The sequence below is a fragment of the Electrona antarctica genome (genome assembly GCF_951216825.1).
Source record: "Electrona antarctica genome assembly, chromosome: 6".
NCBI classification, from domain to species: domain Eukaryota; kingdom Metazoa; phylum Chordata; class Actinopteri; order Myctophiformes; family Myctophidae; genus Electrona; species Electrona antarctica.
In genome coordinates, this window is record NC_136811.1 from 31,433,720 (window position 1) to 31,452,625 (window position 18,906).

The window sequence follows — 18,906 nt, forward strand, 5'->3', positions numbered from 1 at the left end:
TGCAAACTATTTATTCCTCATTGCTTCCCACAAATTTAGATTATTTTAGCAGTACTATTCAAGTTTGGTTTCCATACCGGTCCTGGTTCCCGTTATATAGTTTGGTGGATTTTCATGCAATTCAATTGGCACTTTGTCATTATGAAAACACATTCATTGTGAGCATTTAGGACTACATTCATCCATTCATTCATTCATTAAGAGCAGGAATCCTGGAATCCATTTTCTGACAGTAATGTTAAATCAAGAGAGGAAACACTAGTCTTCAGAGTAGCAAGAAACAAGACAAGAGCCAGAGATTAGGCAATACATTATTTATATTTCTGAGGAAATTAGTAATGATATTACATTCAGATTGGAGCCCTTTTGGGAAGTTTTAAACAAGAAATAAAATGACAAATCCTAAAAAATAAAATAGAGTAACACCAAAAAATACAATGCAAATTAAGCAAACGCAAGAAGATTTTGTAAAAATCCATGAGACCTGAATGGTTTGCACACCAAACCAAACAGACAAAGAAGACACCCTCTCCTTAAGCTGTCTGTACTCGTCTCCTCTTTGTGCCAAGAATAGGATTCTTATTTTAAATAATTAGGAAATAGGCATATATATAATCCAAATCTCAGGATCAATATCTCCATACACTACTACATACACACTTCTGAAACGTGTTGTCAAACAGAATCCATTCCTGTCTGTCAACAGCCTTAACTCATTCAGGACAGGAACCCCTTTTGGTGTTTTAAGCATTATGTTATACTTTAGCTATTGAAAAATAGCTCATTATGTGCCGCGATAAGAGCATGTAGATCTATTTATTTAAATCGTGAAAATGTGCACATTTTTGAACATGTTCTTTCACAGCGAACATTTTTTACTCAAATATTTGCTTCTGGGTGGGGGTTCCCTGGAACAACACATTTTGAGATAGGGGTCCACGGCCAATTACATATAATTCTGGGGGTCCTTGATATGAAATAGTTTGAGAACCACGGATACAGAAACAGGTTTTTCAGAAAACCGTCATGATTTAGAAGACATTTGTAGAATCAGTTCTCAGGTCACACAGACAGGTCTTGGATACAATCTGCCGCTCTGTGGAGGCAGATTCTGAACAGGTTAATTTCTGTCCCTGGTTCCGACGGGTCCTCCGGCTTGCCCACCACCTTCTAGACTCCAATGGGGCTAAAGTTCTGGTGGTTGATCTTTACGGCAAGCAGGGATGAGCACAAGAATTAAAACAGCGTAATTTCAGAGGGGAAAAAAGAACACTACCCAAAACAATCTGTACAAATGTACAAAAATCTAAAGGATTAAAAGAAAAATGAAAACAAATTTTCTTTAAAAACATACAATTTACTTAAATGGTCATTTCCGGTCTAACAGCCTATGGTTTAAGATTTTATCCTACATCAAAATGTGCCTAACAAGTGCAACTGACAGCAAAGTGACAGCAGAGTTCCTCAGAAGGAATGAGTGTTTGGAATCAAAGTACCTGCTCCAGCCACAGCATGACAAAAAAACCCTAGTGATTTTTGTTCCATCATTAGACATTTTGATTTTCTCATCTCTCTCATGTTGCATTGAGCTAAATAACCTTTTCCATGAACTTGTGTATTCAAAGACAAAATATAACTTTAGGTCCTTGCAGACTGGAGGAAAAATGCTGCTAAAAATCCAAACGCAGCAGTGTGCAAGGACCTTTAGGCTGTGACACAGAACATAAATGGTCCTGAAGTACTTTTCACTATAGCATGGCGTCCTCCTCAGTGCCCTGGAGCAAAACTGTACAATAGCAAATGCAGTAAAAGTTCACGTGTCATTTTCCAAAACAGAATTAAAACCTGGAGAAATGTACCAGCTGGAGAGACCTCATACCTGTTGTATTCACCATGTGTCCATTTTATGCTTAAATCATCACTCCCTGCTCTGATTGGGTTTGCAACTTTTCTGTGTGACACCAGACTATTCTTCCAATACCTTTTCTGGCACAAAATCCACTGTATTTTTAAGATATATGCCAAGAAAATAACATTTTTGTGAACACAGTTTAAATTTTGAGCTATAACATCAGGTGTTTTTAATGTTATTTTTCAAATTGGACACAACATGACAAGACATGAGAGTAAATCATTGTTACTATGCTCCACACACTACTTTGAAGTTCTCACCAAATAAAGAACAAAGATGAGATAATGTTTTGGAATGAAACGGCCAAACAAATGATTACTGTGGAAACACAGGAAGAGAAACATGAATGATAGGTGATTGAACCTGTCAAGAGTAGGAGCAAGAATGTGAACAACCCCCCTCCCCCAACAAATATCTCAGTTCCTGGTTCAGTGTCAAATCACATGAGTAGGGGGGAGAGAAGGTAAGGACGGTCTGACAGATGTGGAAGTCGGTATTCAGTTCCTAGGCAGTTCTCTTCCTAACACAGGGTTAGTAAAGGTTTTTGGAGGACCCTCATACATCAGAACCACACGGGGAGACACTTGCTCTCTGAGGAGAAAACACTAGGATCATTTTCTGGTTATTGCATTCCAGTTACTGGAGGTCTCAAATTGGACAATTCCAATAATAATAATCATCTTACTATTGGACTGCATTTCATATAAAGTATTGCATACTATTGGACTGTATTTTATAAAGCATTGCATATACGATTAGTCTATTTTATATAAAGCATTGTATAGGCTTCAAACTGATTGTAAAATAAATCTTAAGAATAAAGAGAAATACTTTTCCAAGCATTATTCTGGTCACAGAGCCTACCACCACCTAAAGAGTGATTTATACTCGGTTGTGTACCATGTCACACACAGACAATAGCAGCTCTACAAGCTTGTAGATCTGCAATTATAGGTGCACGACACCCCCACACAACAAAGAATGAATCATCGTTAAACCTTCAGCTATGTGGATAAGCTTACGTTCTTTACGTCTCATCGACTATGAGATTCAAGTTAGGGTAGTAAAACTAACCTTTTAGGCAACTAGTCACACTACTTGAGGAATCTCAAAAATCATCAAGACAAATATCAAATATTTAGTTAGATTTGCTGCCAAAGTAGGTACATTTCCCAGCCAGCCACAAATTGTGTTTGTCTATTGACTTGAGTGTTTATTTTCCACCCAGATTGCAGTACCCAAGGATAATCAAGCAGGCTGACAGCAATGTTTCTCACAGTCAAACACTCATTTAACTTTAGTTTGAGCCTCTCTGCTCTCAGCAACATAGTTCATTTTAGTGGACACCGTAACCTTAATTAGGGCTAAGTCACTGTTTGTGAAGGCACTATGTGACAGTAAAGGCATGGGACAAGTTCATTTTTGGGACTATTCAGAAGCTAAGCTGTGCAGTTTTTGTAACAAGCAGGGGCATCAAACATAATTGTTGATTTAGTTGATTTGTCACAAGCAGCTAGATTAATTAGATAATGACACAGGCCATGTTCTATTAAAGTTTAACCCAAGTGTGCAGCATAGACCATCTAATTGCATGCGGGTTGATTAGGGTGATGTTCTGTTGAAAAGAAATGTATAAAAAAAAGTATTGAAATTTTACAAACATCTGCTAAAAATTGCTCTGTTTGGTAACATACCTGAAAGACTCAAAGACTGAGTTTAGTGCCCTAAGCATGACCAGACATTTGGTTATCCCTGCAGAAATTAGGAGTCAATTACCTTGTAAGGTTCACCGGCAGAAATATGCAGAAAAAAGACAGCATTTTAAAACAAGTTACAAGTAAGCTTAATTTACACTAAAGTGAAGGTGAAACTAACACTTGTGAAGATGGACAAGGGTTATTATTAGCACCATTCTCTTCTGTAGTCAAGTCTGTCGTGTCGACAGATCAGGAAGAGAGAGAGTGTGGGCTGTCAGTAGAGGAAGTGTTACTCCTGGTGCTCTGCAGTGCAACCAACCATACACAGCTCCCTCAATTAACTGCCGATTTGTCAATATGGTTCCTGGGAAACTTATTCCAGCTTCAACTGAAAGGGTGGGGGTAAAAGAGAATGTCATTCCAAAACACTGTAGCACTAGGTACTAAATGTCAAAAGCAAATTTCAAGCCAAAGTGGAAGCTGGTAGAAAATATGCGAGAAAAAAAAAATATTTTCCTTCGTCAATCAGGGAATGGGCAGGTTGTCAGGATGACAGAGCCTTCCTCAGTCACTGCTGTCATCTTCATCATCTGACAAGTTGCTGCTGAACTTTGACCCCGGCCGGCTGATGGAGTCCGAGCGCGGTGCAAAGCCACCCCCTGAGGTGAGTTGCACATAGCAATACTCACAGACTCGCACAGGCTTGGAGGACTGGCTAGGCAAGAGGTATTTCTTATCTGAGCAAGGACCACATACCACAAAGCCGCATTTTCGGCAGTGATGTCGCCGGCTGACCGGTGTGAATTTGATTTTCTGACAGCGCATGCACGTCGTGGCCTCCGAGTCAGGCACCCAAACGGCAGCATGTTCGCCTGTAGGAGACTTGCCACTCTTCTCCAGCAGGTCACCAACACACTTACCAATGTGGTTCATCCATTCCGACTTCTCAGTGGCAGTGGCAGCATAGACGGCAAACGACTTGGTGGGTGTCTTAATAAGCCAGCCGTTACGCAGGTCACCCTCATCTGGTACAGTATCTATGGTGACACTCTCTAGGGGAATTATGTGTTGCTTATTGTATTTCTTCTTCTGGATGACGATGTTGCCGTAGACTAGGATGTCGTTGAAGAGGAAGAACTGGCGCGCTTTGGGTTTTTTGCGGCAGAGTTTGGTCAGAACACCCTCACCGATAAGCACACGGCCCAGGATGGCCAAAGGTTGGCCTGCTGCACCAAAGCAGCCCTCCACCACTCCAATGCGCTTAGAGTTGGCCTCGCTGTTCGCCAGCCGGTCCACCATCTTAGCCTCACCTGGCAGAGAAGGAAAGGGAAGAGAGTGAGTTTCATTTTTGACTGGGAGAAATTGAGATTCAGAAGAATCAAAGGCCACTAGCATAAAGGCAATAAATGTTAATGTTTTTTGGCACCACAGCTGATGGGCCCACAAGATTGAAACTGTAAACCTGAACTAACAAACTAAAAAAGCCAGAAACCCAACAACTGTTTCATGGTGAGTTAATTAGACCATATCCTAAAAAAAAGTTTTAAGCTCTATATTACCGGTACTATAGTAATCATTGCAATAGTGTGTTTGTTCAGTAACATCTCTCCAGCTGGAGAAATGGAAATATTCAAATTTTTATTAAGACCATTTAACAGTTTATTTACTTTTCATCTTGTTCATTTTTCATCACTTCCAATTTCACTCTCCTGAATCGATATCCAGACCTGAAAACATTTTCTAGACGAGACTTGAGGCCTGCATAATCTGCTGTATGTATATCATGTGACATTACATTGTACCGAGAATCATGTTGGAACTTGGAAGAAGTGATTCTGATGCCTTTCAGTTGGATTTTGACATTTGAGCTGAGGCAAAAAAGCCTGCTGCTGCTGCCTAGTCTCTGGGGTCTGACAGTTGAATCAGATGAAATGAGGATCTCTGCTCTAACCCAGAGGCCATTCTCATGATGGCATAAAGACCAGAGGTCACTGCTGTTGAACCAGAAGAGAACCAGAAGAGTTTTGCAGAGTTTCTGCATGAGCCAAGCTGCCAATAGAGTGCCGCAGTCCCGCCCCCTCGAGAGACCCGGAAAATAAATCCCTGTTCATTTTCCTCAGACTTTTCAGAAAGTATTTATTTAAAGACGTTTACGCCGCGGACAAAGCCAACTCTTGTTGTGACAAATCATGACAACAAACACAATTTTTCGGGCTGAACAAATAATTAGAAAGAAGAAGAAAACGGCAGGTTAAAACACTTTTTTTGTTGTTTTTCTTCTTTGTAATTATTTGTTTGGTCCAAAATATTGTGTTTTGACCGGGTTAACAGTGCCGGAGATTAGCTGGTAACAGACGGACGGACGGACGGACGCAAACACGGACTCACACACACACGGACGGAGTGCAAAACATACTCTCTCCCCATGCCTTCGGCCTGGTGGAGACAACTAGACACTTTTCCATAGATATTTGGACAACAGCCAAGGGGACTGTTAGGGATTCACTTGCTACTGTAGACTGTGGATGAAGAAAAAGAGTTTCCTGAACTGCATCCAATATACACAATCCTCACCATCTGCAAGGAATGGTAACTTCACAGCATTTGACCACACCACCCATGATCATGTTATATAGGCCAGTGGATGCCAACACTGTTGGTCTGAGCTCCCCAGTGATCTGTTCACCGATAACTCAGGGCGCTAGCAACACTGCTGGTGCATTGTAGACCCTAGGCTGGAGGAGTTTGGATACAGAGTGATTGCTGACATATTAACCCCGTTAGTGTGGCAACATTAACTGGCACAGAATTCAAGTAGAGGGGGGTCAAGTAATGGGGGGGGTCCTGCAAAAGGTGCACAAAAGTATATAACTGAGAATGATCAACCTTTTGTAAAAATGAATCAACCATTTGTAATTGCTGTTAACTATTTTTTTTCCTGTTTTACATCCGTAAATCAAGAGACAGATCAAAAATAAATCTAATGGAAAATATCAAAACAAAATAAGAGGCCTATTTCAATCAATAACTCCCTCTGATTAGTAGTAACTGACAAAAGGCCAGTCTTCAAATGTCTTGAAGGACTGTGAGCATGTGACAGGCCCAACAACAACATGCGAGGCTGCTGGAAAGGAAACAACTTCAGAATAATGTAATGTAGTCCCCTTTAATGCACACTTGCAGCCAAGATAAAGTAAATTACTCGTTTTGATCTCAGACATAGATGAACGATTTCTATATGCACACCAAACATGATCAAGAATCAATTCGTCAGAGACAGGCATAGATACCACGCGCACCACACAAAGAGATTGACAGAGAGACAGTAAGTATATTTCATCAAGCCCTATTAAAGCGCAATAACTAGAATTTTGTGCATACAATCCTGAATGGAAACACTTATAAAAATACGAATAAGTCTTCATGTTTTCTTTTTGCAAAAACACTTTTGCGCTTGAAGGGGGTGGATTTTTGGGCTATATTGAAAAAATGGAATACACAAATGGGGTATCATGGGTATGGACTTGCGGAAGAGGTTTCTAATTACAAAGCATTGAACTCGCATTATATCGCTTTTGAACAGTTGGAAAATAAAATAAAACACGATTAATGGAAGTTGGGTGTGATGTGGATACATTATGCACTCTCATTCAGGATCCTAGCAGTGCTGTTTTTGAAGCCTCTGTCTGCACTCTGCAAGCTCTTGCTCTCCCCGGTGAGTAGTGCGTTGATCATGGAAGTTAGATCTGTGAATATATTTCTCCAAAACACCTCGGAACGGACGAGGGGAGTAGTCAACAATTACAATAGAAGCGACACCAACACGGCCAAAATGTCAATTCACGGTCATCGCGTCCATTCACAAAAGTCGGAGGGGTCCCTCGTCCCTGTGCTTGAAAACGAAACCTAACCAGCCCCTGTCAACTTGTCAAGTCAACACACGCCTATTTATTTAACAAGACAGCCTGATTGAAAGACAGCATAGAGGACAACCAGGCAGTCCATGTATAATATTTTTGCATAGCCTAAAAGAATGTCAAAAAGTAAAATAAATGTCAAATAATATGTCTCAGTTGACTGGCAAAATCAATTTGTCAGAGACAGGCACAGAGACCACAAAACCTACTGCTTATTTCATGAACTAATTTCATATCTCCCAAGAATCGCATTTTAGTGGATGGAAACAAGGGAAATGCGCTTTTCTTTTTTTGAATGACTGAACATTCGCTTCTCGATTATTTATTAATCAGAGGCTCTGTCTTTTATCTCAGCTTTCCAAGTCTAGCCGTTTACTGCCAAGACAGCAGAAGATAAAAAAAAACATGAATGCCAAGTAGGGAGGAAATCAGTTAAATTGTTTTGCATAACATGTGGGAAATGATGTAGCTAAATTGGAGATAGCAGTGGGGAATCCCCAATTTGTCAGATGTTCAGGAAAGAAAATGTGACCACACCAAGGAAACATCTCGTAACATAAAAACATATGTGAGACACTTATAAAAGCCTCTGTACACTTGAAATTGTAATATTTTACACATACTGTATGTGTTTCTCAGACTTGACATCGGTAAATCTAAAGGTCTAGAACAGGGACTTTCAAAGTCAAGGGACAGGACAGGGCTCCCTTGAGACAAGGGTCAGAGGCTTCCCACATGCACTCAGGTTGGTAAATCAACACCAGCAACCAGCCAAATGCTGGTAAATGTTGGATGTGGATGCTGAACTCCGTCTACCTCAAGACTTTGGCAGATAAACTACTATTCAGACATCATATCCTGCTCACCTTTCTTTAATTATATTTGCCCATGGAAATAGTTGGTTGCATTTGGTGAATTTTGTGCATTGCCAGCAGCTGTTACCATGCAGCCAAAACAAAGAGTTTAATAAGGGTGTGGCCTCAGAAATGTATCAGACATGCAATTTGTGAATGCTTCAGTGACATTTGCTGTTCATTGCTGGAGTGAGTTAAACCTCGATTACACATCAGCATGATGTGTAGGTTCGACATGCTTTTTTTTAGATGCGTTGAGTGACTACAACATGTCTGAAGGAGATGTCTGATCAAGGCTTTTGAAGCATCATTCACATTATAGGCTAAGCCATGGATGCAAGTTGCAACACATCAACTTCAGTGACATTGCCATTTCGTGGAACAAATAGTGGTGTGAGCCATGACATGTCTTTTTGTACTTTAGGGGGGAAACAAAGTTAATCAGCTTGGCAAGTTGGCCTATCCTAAATACCTTTCGTCAAGCTATGGACATTCTGTTCATTTCCTGAGCTAATATTCAGATACCGGTTTGAAATCAATTAGCCAACAAATCAAAGGCTCTTTGCAGCATCAGCGTGATTGTTGTCTCGCTTGTTGCCACTCCACTAGCAGCAACAAAAGCTGACCGCTACATTCTGCAGAGTTGCTGTTGAAGTGATGCTCAGTAGTGTGAATGAAAAGGGTAATCCATTTATGGAACTGAGCAGGAATGAAGAGAGAGAGAAGGGGAGTGGAAATGGTGAAACAAAACATTATTGATTGACGATTCACGAGTCATTGGAAAAAGTTGAAGACAGCTCAACCTGTTTTTGAACTGTATGGCATCAGTTTGTAGTAGGGATGTCATGGTGTGGGGAATTTCACAATAATAATAAATGCATGCAGCATATCCCACTTTAATTACTTTCATTAATATATTGTGCTCTTTCTGAATAGCAATTTTCTGATCATATCAATATTTTGAGATTTGTGGCCAGCCCTACATATAGCAGTGGCATGAGTTTTGAGATTGCTCTACTTTTGAGGGGCTGTATAGAAAAACTAGAATCATGGAATGCCGTGCTTTGAGGAGTACTGCCCGAGCTTGCAACATGCACTGCAGTTCAAATGTGTAGAGCTACACATGAACCCTGATGCCAAGAACAGAAGGAGTGAGTGATGATGACAAAGGCAGGGTTGGGATAGAGACAGAGGGCTTCTGTGGGCTGTAAACAGCATCCTCCACAACAAGGAAACCCATTTAGCTAGGGAGGAGAATGCTCATGCAGATGCTGCTGAAGCAGACTACCTGCCTTATAGTGCACAGGCTTTGATTTTGATATCAACTAAATAGGAAGTAGATATTTCAGTATGTTCTGTGCACAGGTCCCTAGCATAGAAGCATCTTTGTGAGCACTGGAGAAGACTGGAAAGGTGACATGTTTACATGATGTTCGTATGAATTAAAGGTTTTAAGAGCACAAGCTATTGTGATGCGTTTCATGAACCATTAGTTGAGAGCTCTAGCTCTACCATCTTTTAGCCCAGGACGATATTTGGGATGAAAGAAACATAAGTGGATGAAGATGGAGAAGATGGCCAAAATCCACTCAAAACATACAAGCTAATGACTGCAGATGGAGAATTATTTATTTGATGTTAGTTTCATTTATTGTCCACGATGTGGAAATTTGTCTTTGGTCTCTATAAACAACAGTAAACAAAACAACAACAACACTTACACACAATTATCTACATAGCAAAAAGCAGGACAACAGTGACAAATACATTAAAAACAGATTTAACTAGAAAAAGTGCCCTTCTGGGCACAGGTCTCCACCAGGAGGATAGGAGTGTGTGTGTGTGTGTGTGTGTGAGCATGAGGCTGATTTGAAAACTGTCAAGTGGCATTTCTTCCTCAGCCTAGTGGGAATAGGCATGCACAGTTTCACCGCAATCGGACGCTGCGTTGAGGAGTTGTGGCGATTTGTACAAAACGGGCTACTCCTGAAAACTTTAGAAGCCAATCGTAGCCAATCAGGATGGATAATTATGAGAAATCAAACAAATCACATGATCACATGACTATGGAGAGCAGGTGTACCGATTTGCGTGAAGTTTGGATGAAATCTGAAGGAGTAATATTAGAAAATGTGTTTTACATATGTTGGCCTCCTGGTGGCGCTATAAAGAGCACATGTGAAAAATTCCAGGCAAAGGTTTTTCCTTGGCCTCTAGGGAGTGTGCATACAAGGTTTTACACAGATCGGTGTAGTTAGAGGTAAAAACACAAAACGGCCAGTTATAGCGCCACCATGAGGCTGAATTGAAAATATTCAAGTGGCATTTCTTCCTCGGCCTAGTGGTATTGTGCGTGCAAAATTTCACGGAAATCACACGATGTGTTCATGATTTGCAGCATTTTGTTTGAAACGGAGCACTCCTGCGAACTTTGGAAGCCAATCTTAGCCAATCAGGATGGAGTCTGAAAAATCTGAAAGAAATGTTTCGTTGGCCCAGGCGGTGGCGTAACCGTCTGGGCACCCGACTGGTAATCCAGTCGCAGTGTGCCGCGGGTTCGACTCCCGAGCCCGACACGGCCTTTACTGCATGTCTTCCCCCATCTCTCTCCCGTTTCCTGTCAGCCTACTGTCTGTCCCTTCAAAAAAACAATAAAAGGCGTAAGCCGCAAAAAAATATCTTAAAAAAAAAGAAAAAAAAAAGAAATGTTTCGTTGAATGGCTCTAGAGAGACTGTGTACTGTGTATTTGCATGATGTTTGGACAAAATCTGTAGGTGTACTGTCAAAACATTTGTTTTGCACAAAGCGGCCTCCTGGTGGCGCTATAACAGGCCAATGTGAAGACTTTGGGGCAGAGGTTCAGCTCTGGCATTCAGGGAGTGTGTGTGCAGAGTATGGCTGCGATCAAGCCAACGGTGCCAGAGATTAGCTGTTCACAGACGGACGGACGGACGGACGGACACACGGACACACGGACGGACGGAGTGCAAAACATACTCTCTCCCCATGCCTTCGGCCTGGTGGAGACAACGAGACATGGTAACATGTAATGGACTATATTCACTCAAAACTCAGCAATACAGTAGCTCAGCAATACAGTAGCTACAAATTGATGGACGGACTGCACTCAAAACTCATCAGTTGTGCTATATTATGTTGATGTGCCACTGAAAATGTAACAATGTAGCCATGCTACCCAATTTATGGTTATAATTTTTAAATAATCTGTGAAATGAAATGAAATGTGTAAAGGTCTTTTCAAAAGGGCAGCGATGAACGCAGACGTTGTTGCCTGGATCAATGACAGGTCTGCTTCAGGTCTGCTCAAAAGGGGCGCGACAACGCAAGCAAAAAAAAAAAAGGCTCAACAGAATCCAGGTCTGGTGAGTCGCGGGCGTGTGCACGAAACGAGCACGCCCACGACAATTTCACGTGACCGTGCCCAGCCTCCCACGTAAATACGCTTGCGTTGTTGCCCCTCGACTTCTCCGCACGTACAGAAAATAAACGCAGGTCTCATTGAAAATGAACTATAGGCACGTTAAACTGCCTGTTTGAAAGGACCTTAAGGCAGAATTGGGCAGAAATCATAAAAGCAGTTACAGCTTTGTAACATGGCGGCTGGACAGCTACCTTGGCACCAAAGAAACGAATAAAATAAATATTTATATTGGAATCTGTAATTTGTACGGCCTGGCGGTGTTTGCCAACAGGCAGCATTACCTCTTAATTACCTAAATGAAAAACTGCATTACCAGGGCATTAATTTAAAGCAGGGATTCTTGCCAGGCAGGTGTCTCTTTAGTTGAAAAACTACCAGTTTACCAAAAATGGTGGGTGTGGTGTTCAACTATTCATTACCCTCCCTCCCTCCCTCCCAAAAAAAAACTTAACAGCTTAAAACCCTCAATCTCAGTTGATGCAACACAACCATCAAGTGTTCTAAACCTTTAGTCTACACTCTACGATGTACAGGTTTAGGGTGCAGGCATTAGGCAGAATTAAAGTTTGGTGTGTCCCTGTCCGCATGTAGCCATTTATTAATTCATAACTTTGTGAATAACAGTTGGTCTACCTACTCTTGAGAAATGTTGATCCTGTGAGTGTGAGTGAAATTCAACAGTCCTATTATGGTGGAAATGAACACCAATGATGGGTTGATTGATGATACTTTGTTAGAATTCTGACCTCGGATGGTCCTCAGATCAAAAGCAGACCAGAATACCCTAAAAATGTCCTTGCAGTCAGTCCTGGAACTGGAGGATGGGGACCACTAGAATTTGTATTCTGTTCAACTCTAGTGTATGTAAACAGCATTTATTCTCGAGAGAAAGGAGGGGGGGGGGGGGGGGGGGTACACAGCAGGGAGGGTTTTCCTGATAGAAATGTTATTGGGCATTGATGCAGTTCTGTAACAAACAATGACTCTTATTTTAGAGTTGTCCTTCACAACTATCTGATCCCTGAACAGGTGGCTTTAGATCATAATTTGCGTATTTGCTCAGCAAAGCACACAATCACAAACATGATGTTAGTTAAACATGGCAATGCGTTCTGGGGTTGTAGATCTGTTTTGATAGTTTGTGATTTTTTTATATACATTTTTGCCTATTATGCCACATTTTGTGTCACATCAAATATATCTGTTGGGTCTTGAGATGAAAAGGTAAAGTAAAGTAAAACTATCCTGCTCAATTATTACTTTATGTTATTGGTCGACTAGTCCACCAGTATCTGCAGAGACCCTGCCTTTAATTGAAACCTTTATGCTTGTATTTCTTATTTCGGAATGTTCTGGCCTATTCTGCTCTGCGTTCGCCAGATCGTTCAGTGACAGCCGAGAGGAAGGAACAATAATGGCGGACACACAGCTAGAGCCCGACCGATGCCAGATTTTTGGGTCTGCCGCTGATCCGGATTTTGGAGAGTCCTAGAGTATTTGATTTGAGATTTGATTCGTTTTTCAAAATATTAAATTCTAAAAACAGCAGATCTACAAGCTCACAGTACGTTGTGATCTTGTACAAAATTCAGACATTTTTATCCATGCCCAAAACAGGTAGAAAGTGGTTAGAAATCATGACACGTCAGCTGCATACAGTAATTGCCGATACCAATGTCGTCAAAAAATGTCACTGAGACACAGCAATGCGAAATGATTTAAAGCACAAAAGTTTGTCTGAGTAGAACCATGAGGATTGCAGGCATGGCTAGCCTATACCGAGGAATGTGGTCCGAACAGGCCTACATCTGTTTCTCTCATTCTAATATTCTCATTGTAGATTAACCTGTACGACATTCAAATGCAATAATCTAACAGTGAATTAAAACAGAGTTTGCTGTAAAATAGCCTACATCAAATTCTGTTATTTCAATTGCAAACATCTCTCAGGAATAACGAGGACACCTAGCCACTCATTACTTTAACCTATAGCTATAACATCATAATTATTAGCCAGCACCACTAAATGTGTGGCACTGGCTAGTGGAAGTAGCCTATTCTTATGCATGTAATCTGCATGTAATCTGCATGTAATCTGCATGTAATACACGCTATATTGGATTATACAGGCTGGGTGCTGGATTACACGACCAACCTAGACCAGACATCTTGTACTTCTGACGAGGCAGATTGGTGCTCCCTGAGGTTGACTTGTTGTTCATTTAACACTACCCTACATAACCTCACCCAGCTTGGTTCTAGGAAAACTGGTTTTACCACAGCAACACAAAGTAACCAGATCATGCTGCCGAGTGTGTTACGGATAGGGATATATCCATCCATGGAACAAGGGCTGATAGATCTCAAGAAATAGATGAGCAATTTTCCCTAATTTTGCAAACTACACATGATGTAGGTAAAGTAAATGACCATTAAATCCATTGCCAAGTGGATTTACCTATAATGGGACACAGACCAGCAGCCACAATGAAAATGGATTTGCTTGATGGTCATGGTAGGTGGTAATTATGCACCTTGACAAGAAAACAATTTTCCCGTAGACAATGTATGTTGTCAAATCAAGTGGCTTTGGTAGATGTCTATTTTCACTTGTTCAACATTAATTTGAATATAGTATAAGAATGCCTTGTTGCTTGCCTTTACAGCTATCCAATTCCAATCAACTCAAAATCCTTTTGCCAAACACAGCCTGTTATGCACATTAACAAATAACAATGTCACCTTTTGCCCCCATTAACCACCCCCATGAAGAGAAACTTGGCTGATTCTTAACTTGAATCCTGTTTTTCCATTGTGAGGAGGCGGGAGGACATGTGAAAATCATGTGACATAACACTTCCTGTGTGTTTTGAGAGCTCACACTCAAGGTGCTGGAAAACTGCCTGCCAGCATATGTAAAACTCTTTTATAAACTTGGGAAAGTATTCAGCATGCTTGAGTGTTTAATTCCATTGCCACATTGTCACAACATGCATGGCGAAATGTTTAATTTAGACTTTCATCATTAGGCCTAGTCTGTCAGTGAAAATATGTATGTAGGGGAGAAGTACTGTAGTTGACAGACAAGACCACATCAGTAATAACCATCACTAACACTAACACTAACATCACTAACACTAACATCACTAACATCACTAATAACCAAAACATTACCAATTCATAAGCCCTCAACATGTATTGGCATGGCAAGCACAACATGTATTGGCATGGATGTGGTAATATAAGGAGGTGATTACTAAGCTCTCACTCAACTTTTTATGTAGTTTTCATCCAAGTTACAGTGATCAGTGCATTGGTAAATTGCTAATGGGTATGTCACACTGAAAAGCTGCAGATGGAAGCAAGCTCCCATCTAATTTGTTAATTACTTGTTTACTTGTTAATTGTTCCACTGGTTCTCCAGCATCACAATGTCACTTAAGACTAAGCCCTGACCCCCTCCCTAAAAAAAAGGCAGATAACTTACATATTTTGAAACAGGCTTGAAAGTCCACCTTTCAACAGGCCCAAGGATGAGGAAATTATTTATTTTGGGCATTTCTTTAAACATACCGGTAAAAAACAAATTGGCCAAAATACCAAGTAGCTTAGCTTACAGTATGCACATGTCCCTTTATGTAGTAAAGGGATAGAACCTAAAAGCACAATTAACACATTTCCATGTGATGATGGGATGTTTCAAAGTTTATAATAGATTATTGCAAGTGAGCCCTACCAGAAGTGTAACAATACATAGTTGGGTCGTTTATGGCAGTTCCGTTTCATCTAGGAGGGTTATTAAACAAATTGAGCCCCCATGTAAATCGCAAAAATGCAGGGAAAATTCATGAGCCCCAAATCCATATTGCCACCATCAAAAACCTGTTAAAGCACAATAAGGCAAAATTACCTAAAATTCATTCTGCTTTCAGTAGCATGTGACGTGTCAAACTAGGGGGTTTTCATGATTCTGAATCCATTCCAAGCATTAGTTTTGCACAAAAAAACACTCCTTGTAGTAAGAGAAATCTATGCAAATCTGGGAACTAAATCGTTACCAAGAAATTTCTTCACCAATGTGTTTCTAAAGGTGTCTAATAACATGTACTAAAAGTTTGAAATTCAACTCCCGTGGGAAATTGAGTTATTAGCATAATATGCATAATATGCCCATAACATCCTATATAAGGCAAAAAAGTCCAAATTTCATCATTCTTTAAGTAACATGTGACATATGAAACTAGGGTGTTTGCATGATTCTGAATCCATTCCAAGCATTAGTTTTGCACAAAAAACACTCCTTGGGAGGAAAACGGCCACACAAACGTGATGAGGTCAGCACATTTGGTCAAGTTGGAATGGATTCAGAATCATGCAATCACCCTAGTTTCATATGTCACATGCTACTTAAAGAATGATGAAATTTGGACTTTTTTTGCCTTATATAGGATGTTATGGGCATATTTTGCATATTATGCTAATAACTCAATTTCCCACGGGAGTTGAATTTCAAACTTTTAGTACATGTTATTAGACACCTTTAGAAACACATTGGTGAAGAAATTTCTTGGTAACGATTTAGTTCCCAGATTTGTCAAATACCTGATAAAATGCCCTTACTATTGGGCTAAAAACAGCCATAGCCGTCATCACAAATGTGATGAGGTCAGCACATTTGTGGCTATGGCCGTTTTTAGCCCAAGGAGTGTTTTTTGGGCAAATCTAATGCTTTGAATGGATTCAGAATCATGAAAACCCATTTTAGGTGCCTTATTGTGCCTCAACAGGTTTTTGATGGTGACCATATGGATTTGGGGCTCTCGTGAATTTCCCCCGCATTTTTGCGATTTACATGGGGGCTCAATTTCTTTAATAACCCTCCTAGATGACAAATCCATTGAGAAACGGACCTTTGCTCTCCGCGGTCACGGAACTGCCGTAAACGTCACCCAACTAACATGGATTGAACGCAAAAAAACAAACAACTGAAATTAACCAAAATTCTGTATTCACGACTAAACTACAGAAGGCAAGCTACATTGATAAATCTCTCCTGTCATGAGTCATGACATAACTAAGCTGGCTTCAGGCTGACTGAGACTTCCCATAGATCTGTGTAGTCAAGTGGCCACTGTGGAGGAGTACTGGAGTTTCATTCATGCTTAACGTTACACAAGGCGGTATAGTGTAATTAATAGCTTATTATTTCCACTTTTCGAATCGCGACAAAATGATTCCCAGTAAATGTCAACATTTCCATTGCCACTGTTTATCACCAACTACAGTTCAGGCACAATCTGGCTCATTGAGTTAGCCTATGTTAGCCAAGTTAGCTGTGTGGAAGCAGATGCTAGTTTAGTTTATATAAGTTAGTGAAGTCTTTCAAAAACTGGTTTTCTAGTCAATGCTTCACATGTGTGGTCCTCGTTTACTTGTTACATGCTTTAAAGCTTAATACAGGCGATCATACTTTCTTTACTTTAACATTAACCACACAACTGTGTGAATGAAGCAAGCTATTGCTATGCTAAGCTTAGCTAGCTTGGCTATACTCTTCTCATCCTTATTAACCAAAGTCCTACTTCCCCAACTGTTAGTTAGCAGCAGCATGCATTAGCACGAGTACAAGAACCAGCAAAGACTTGACTCCGATCGAGACAGTTACATACCCGAGGTTATTCTTCTTCTGTTCTGTCCCGGCAACTTTCAAGTTATTTGAAACTCTGAGGTATTCCAAAGTCCAAACTGGGTGACTGAGTGAACGTTGCCCCCACCCAACCTACCCCCTGTGTCCGCAGACAGCGGCTCCCGACTCGGTCGCCTGACTTGAAGTTGAAAATAATAATAACAATATGGCTCCGCTGAGAGGCTGGAGAGACGCATTAGCTACTTGTCACCGCAGGATAAAAGCCTGGGAGGGGATTAAAGACGTGTCTACACTTTATCGTACACCGAGTGTCGCGCGCTGGAAAACAGCCGATCTACAAGCTCACAGAGCGCGACTGATGCAAAGTGTTGTGAGTTTGTGGATCGGCGTAAAACACCGGTGTTTTAGGTGTACGTACGACGGGAGTATACATTTAGCACAACAGTAGTAAACAGGACGGGGCATATTATAATGTGGTTTTCACCAGGCGGACTGGAATGTCTTTTAAAAATAGTTCGCGGACTCTTTGGGGGCAGTTTCCAAAAGCAAATGTATTAGAAAGGTTCACAACGCGTTGTTTTACCCAAAGTGTACAGAGAGAAACTACACTTTGGGTAAAACAGGCTGGCTGATTAACTGACGCACGGGGGCGCCAGTGCTAGTGCTCAAGGGGTTCAGAAACTTGTTGAGGTCCAGGAATGAGGATTCAGTAGATTTTGTTTTCGTTTCTGACTTTCTGGAAAGTGTGAATGAAGAAACAACGCGTTGTGAACTTTTCTAATACATTTGCTTTTGGAAATTGTCCCCAAAAAAATCTGCGAACTGTTTTTAAAAGACATTCCAGTCCACCTGGTGAAAATCACATTATAATATGCCCCGTCCTGTTTACAGAGCCAGAAATACTCTGCGTCGTATACACCTAAAATACCGGTGCCGCACGCCGATCCACAAAATCACACTTTCCAGAAAGTCAGAGAAACGAAAACAAAATCTACTGAATCCTCATTCCTCAACAAGTTTCTGAACCATTAGCACTGGCGCCCCGTGGCTCTTGATGAACACGTCACTCTCGTTTTCTTAAATAAAATAGTACAATTACAAATGATGAGGCGTATGTTTTTTCAAACACTTAGGGGAATGTAAATGCTAACAGCAACCTCTCATTTCTCAGGAAATAAAACCTGGAATGAATGAACTGTACAGGAAGTACAGAAATACAGAATTGTCCAACCTACAGGAACGTCTTGTACTTCCGGTTAGACAGCTTAATTGGCAGTAGTTCAAAATCAACCCAGAGCTCTGGTCACTGGAGTCCATGGACTCATAGGTCCAGTCGTGTCTCTCGTGCACTATAGGTCGTGCAGTCCAGCCAGGCTGAGCCATCCATTTCTATGGAGCCAGGCCAGCCCTACCCTAACTCCGGTCCATCGCTAGTA

General features: G+C 40.9%; 1 protein-coding gene across 2 annotated transcripts; it reads right to left on the bottom strand.

The window, feature by feature from the left end:
• Positions 1-299: 299 nt before the first annotated feature.
• plekhf2 (pleckstrin homology domain containing, family F (with FYVE domain) member 2) lies at positions 300-18,855 on the bottom strand. 2 transcript variants are annotated; one of them, XM_079504297.1, is made up of 2 exons: positions 18,706-18,855; positions 300-4,919 (listed from the first exon to the last, which is right to left on the bottom strand). In XM_079504297.1, the coding sequence occupies exons 1-2, from the start codon at positions 18,851-18,853 to the stop codon at positions 4,174-4,176; spliced, it is 894 nt and encodes a 297-aa protein (XP_079360423.1). In that variant the 5' UTR covers positions 18,854-18,855; the 3' UTR covers positions 300-4,173. The 2 variants fall into 2 exon arrangements, with proteins under 2 accessions (XP_079360423.1, XP_079360424.1); XM_079504298.1 differs by lacking the exon at positions 18,706-18,855 and adding an exon at positions 17,493-17,922.
• Between the last annotated feature and the right edge of the window lie 51 nt (positions 18,856-18,906).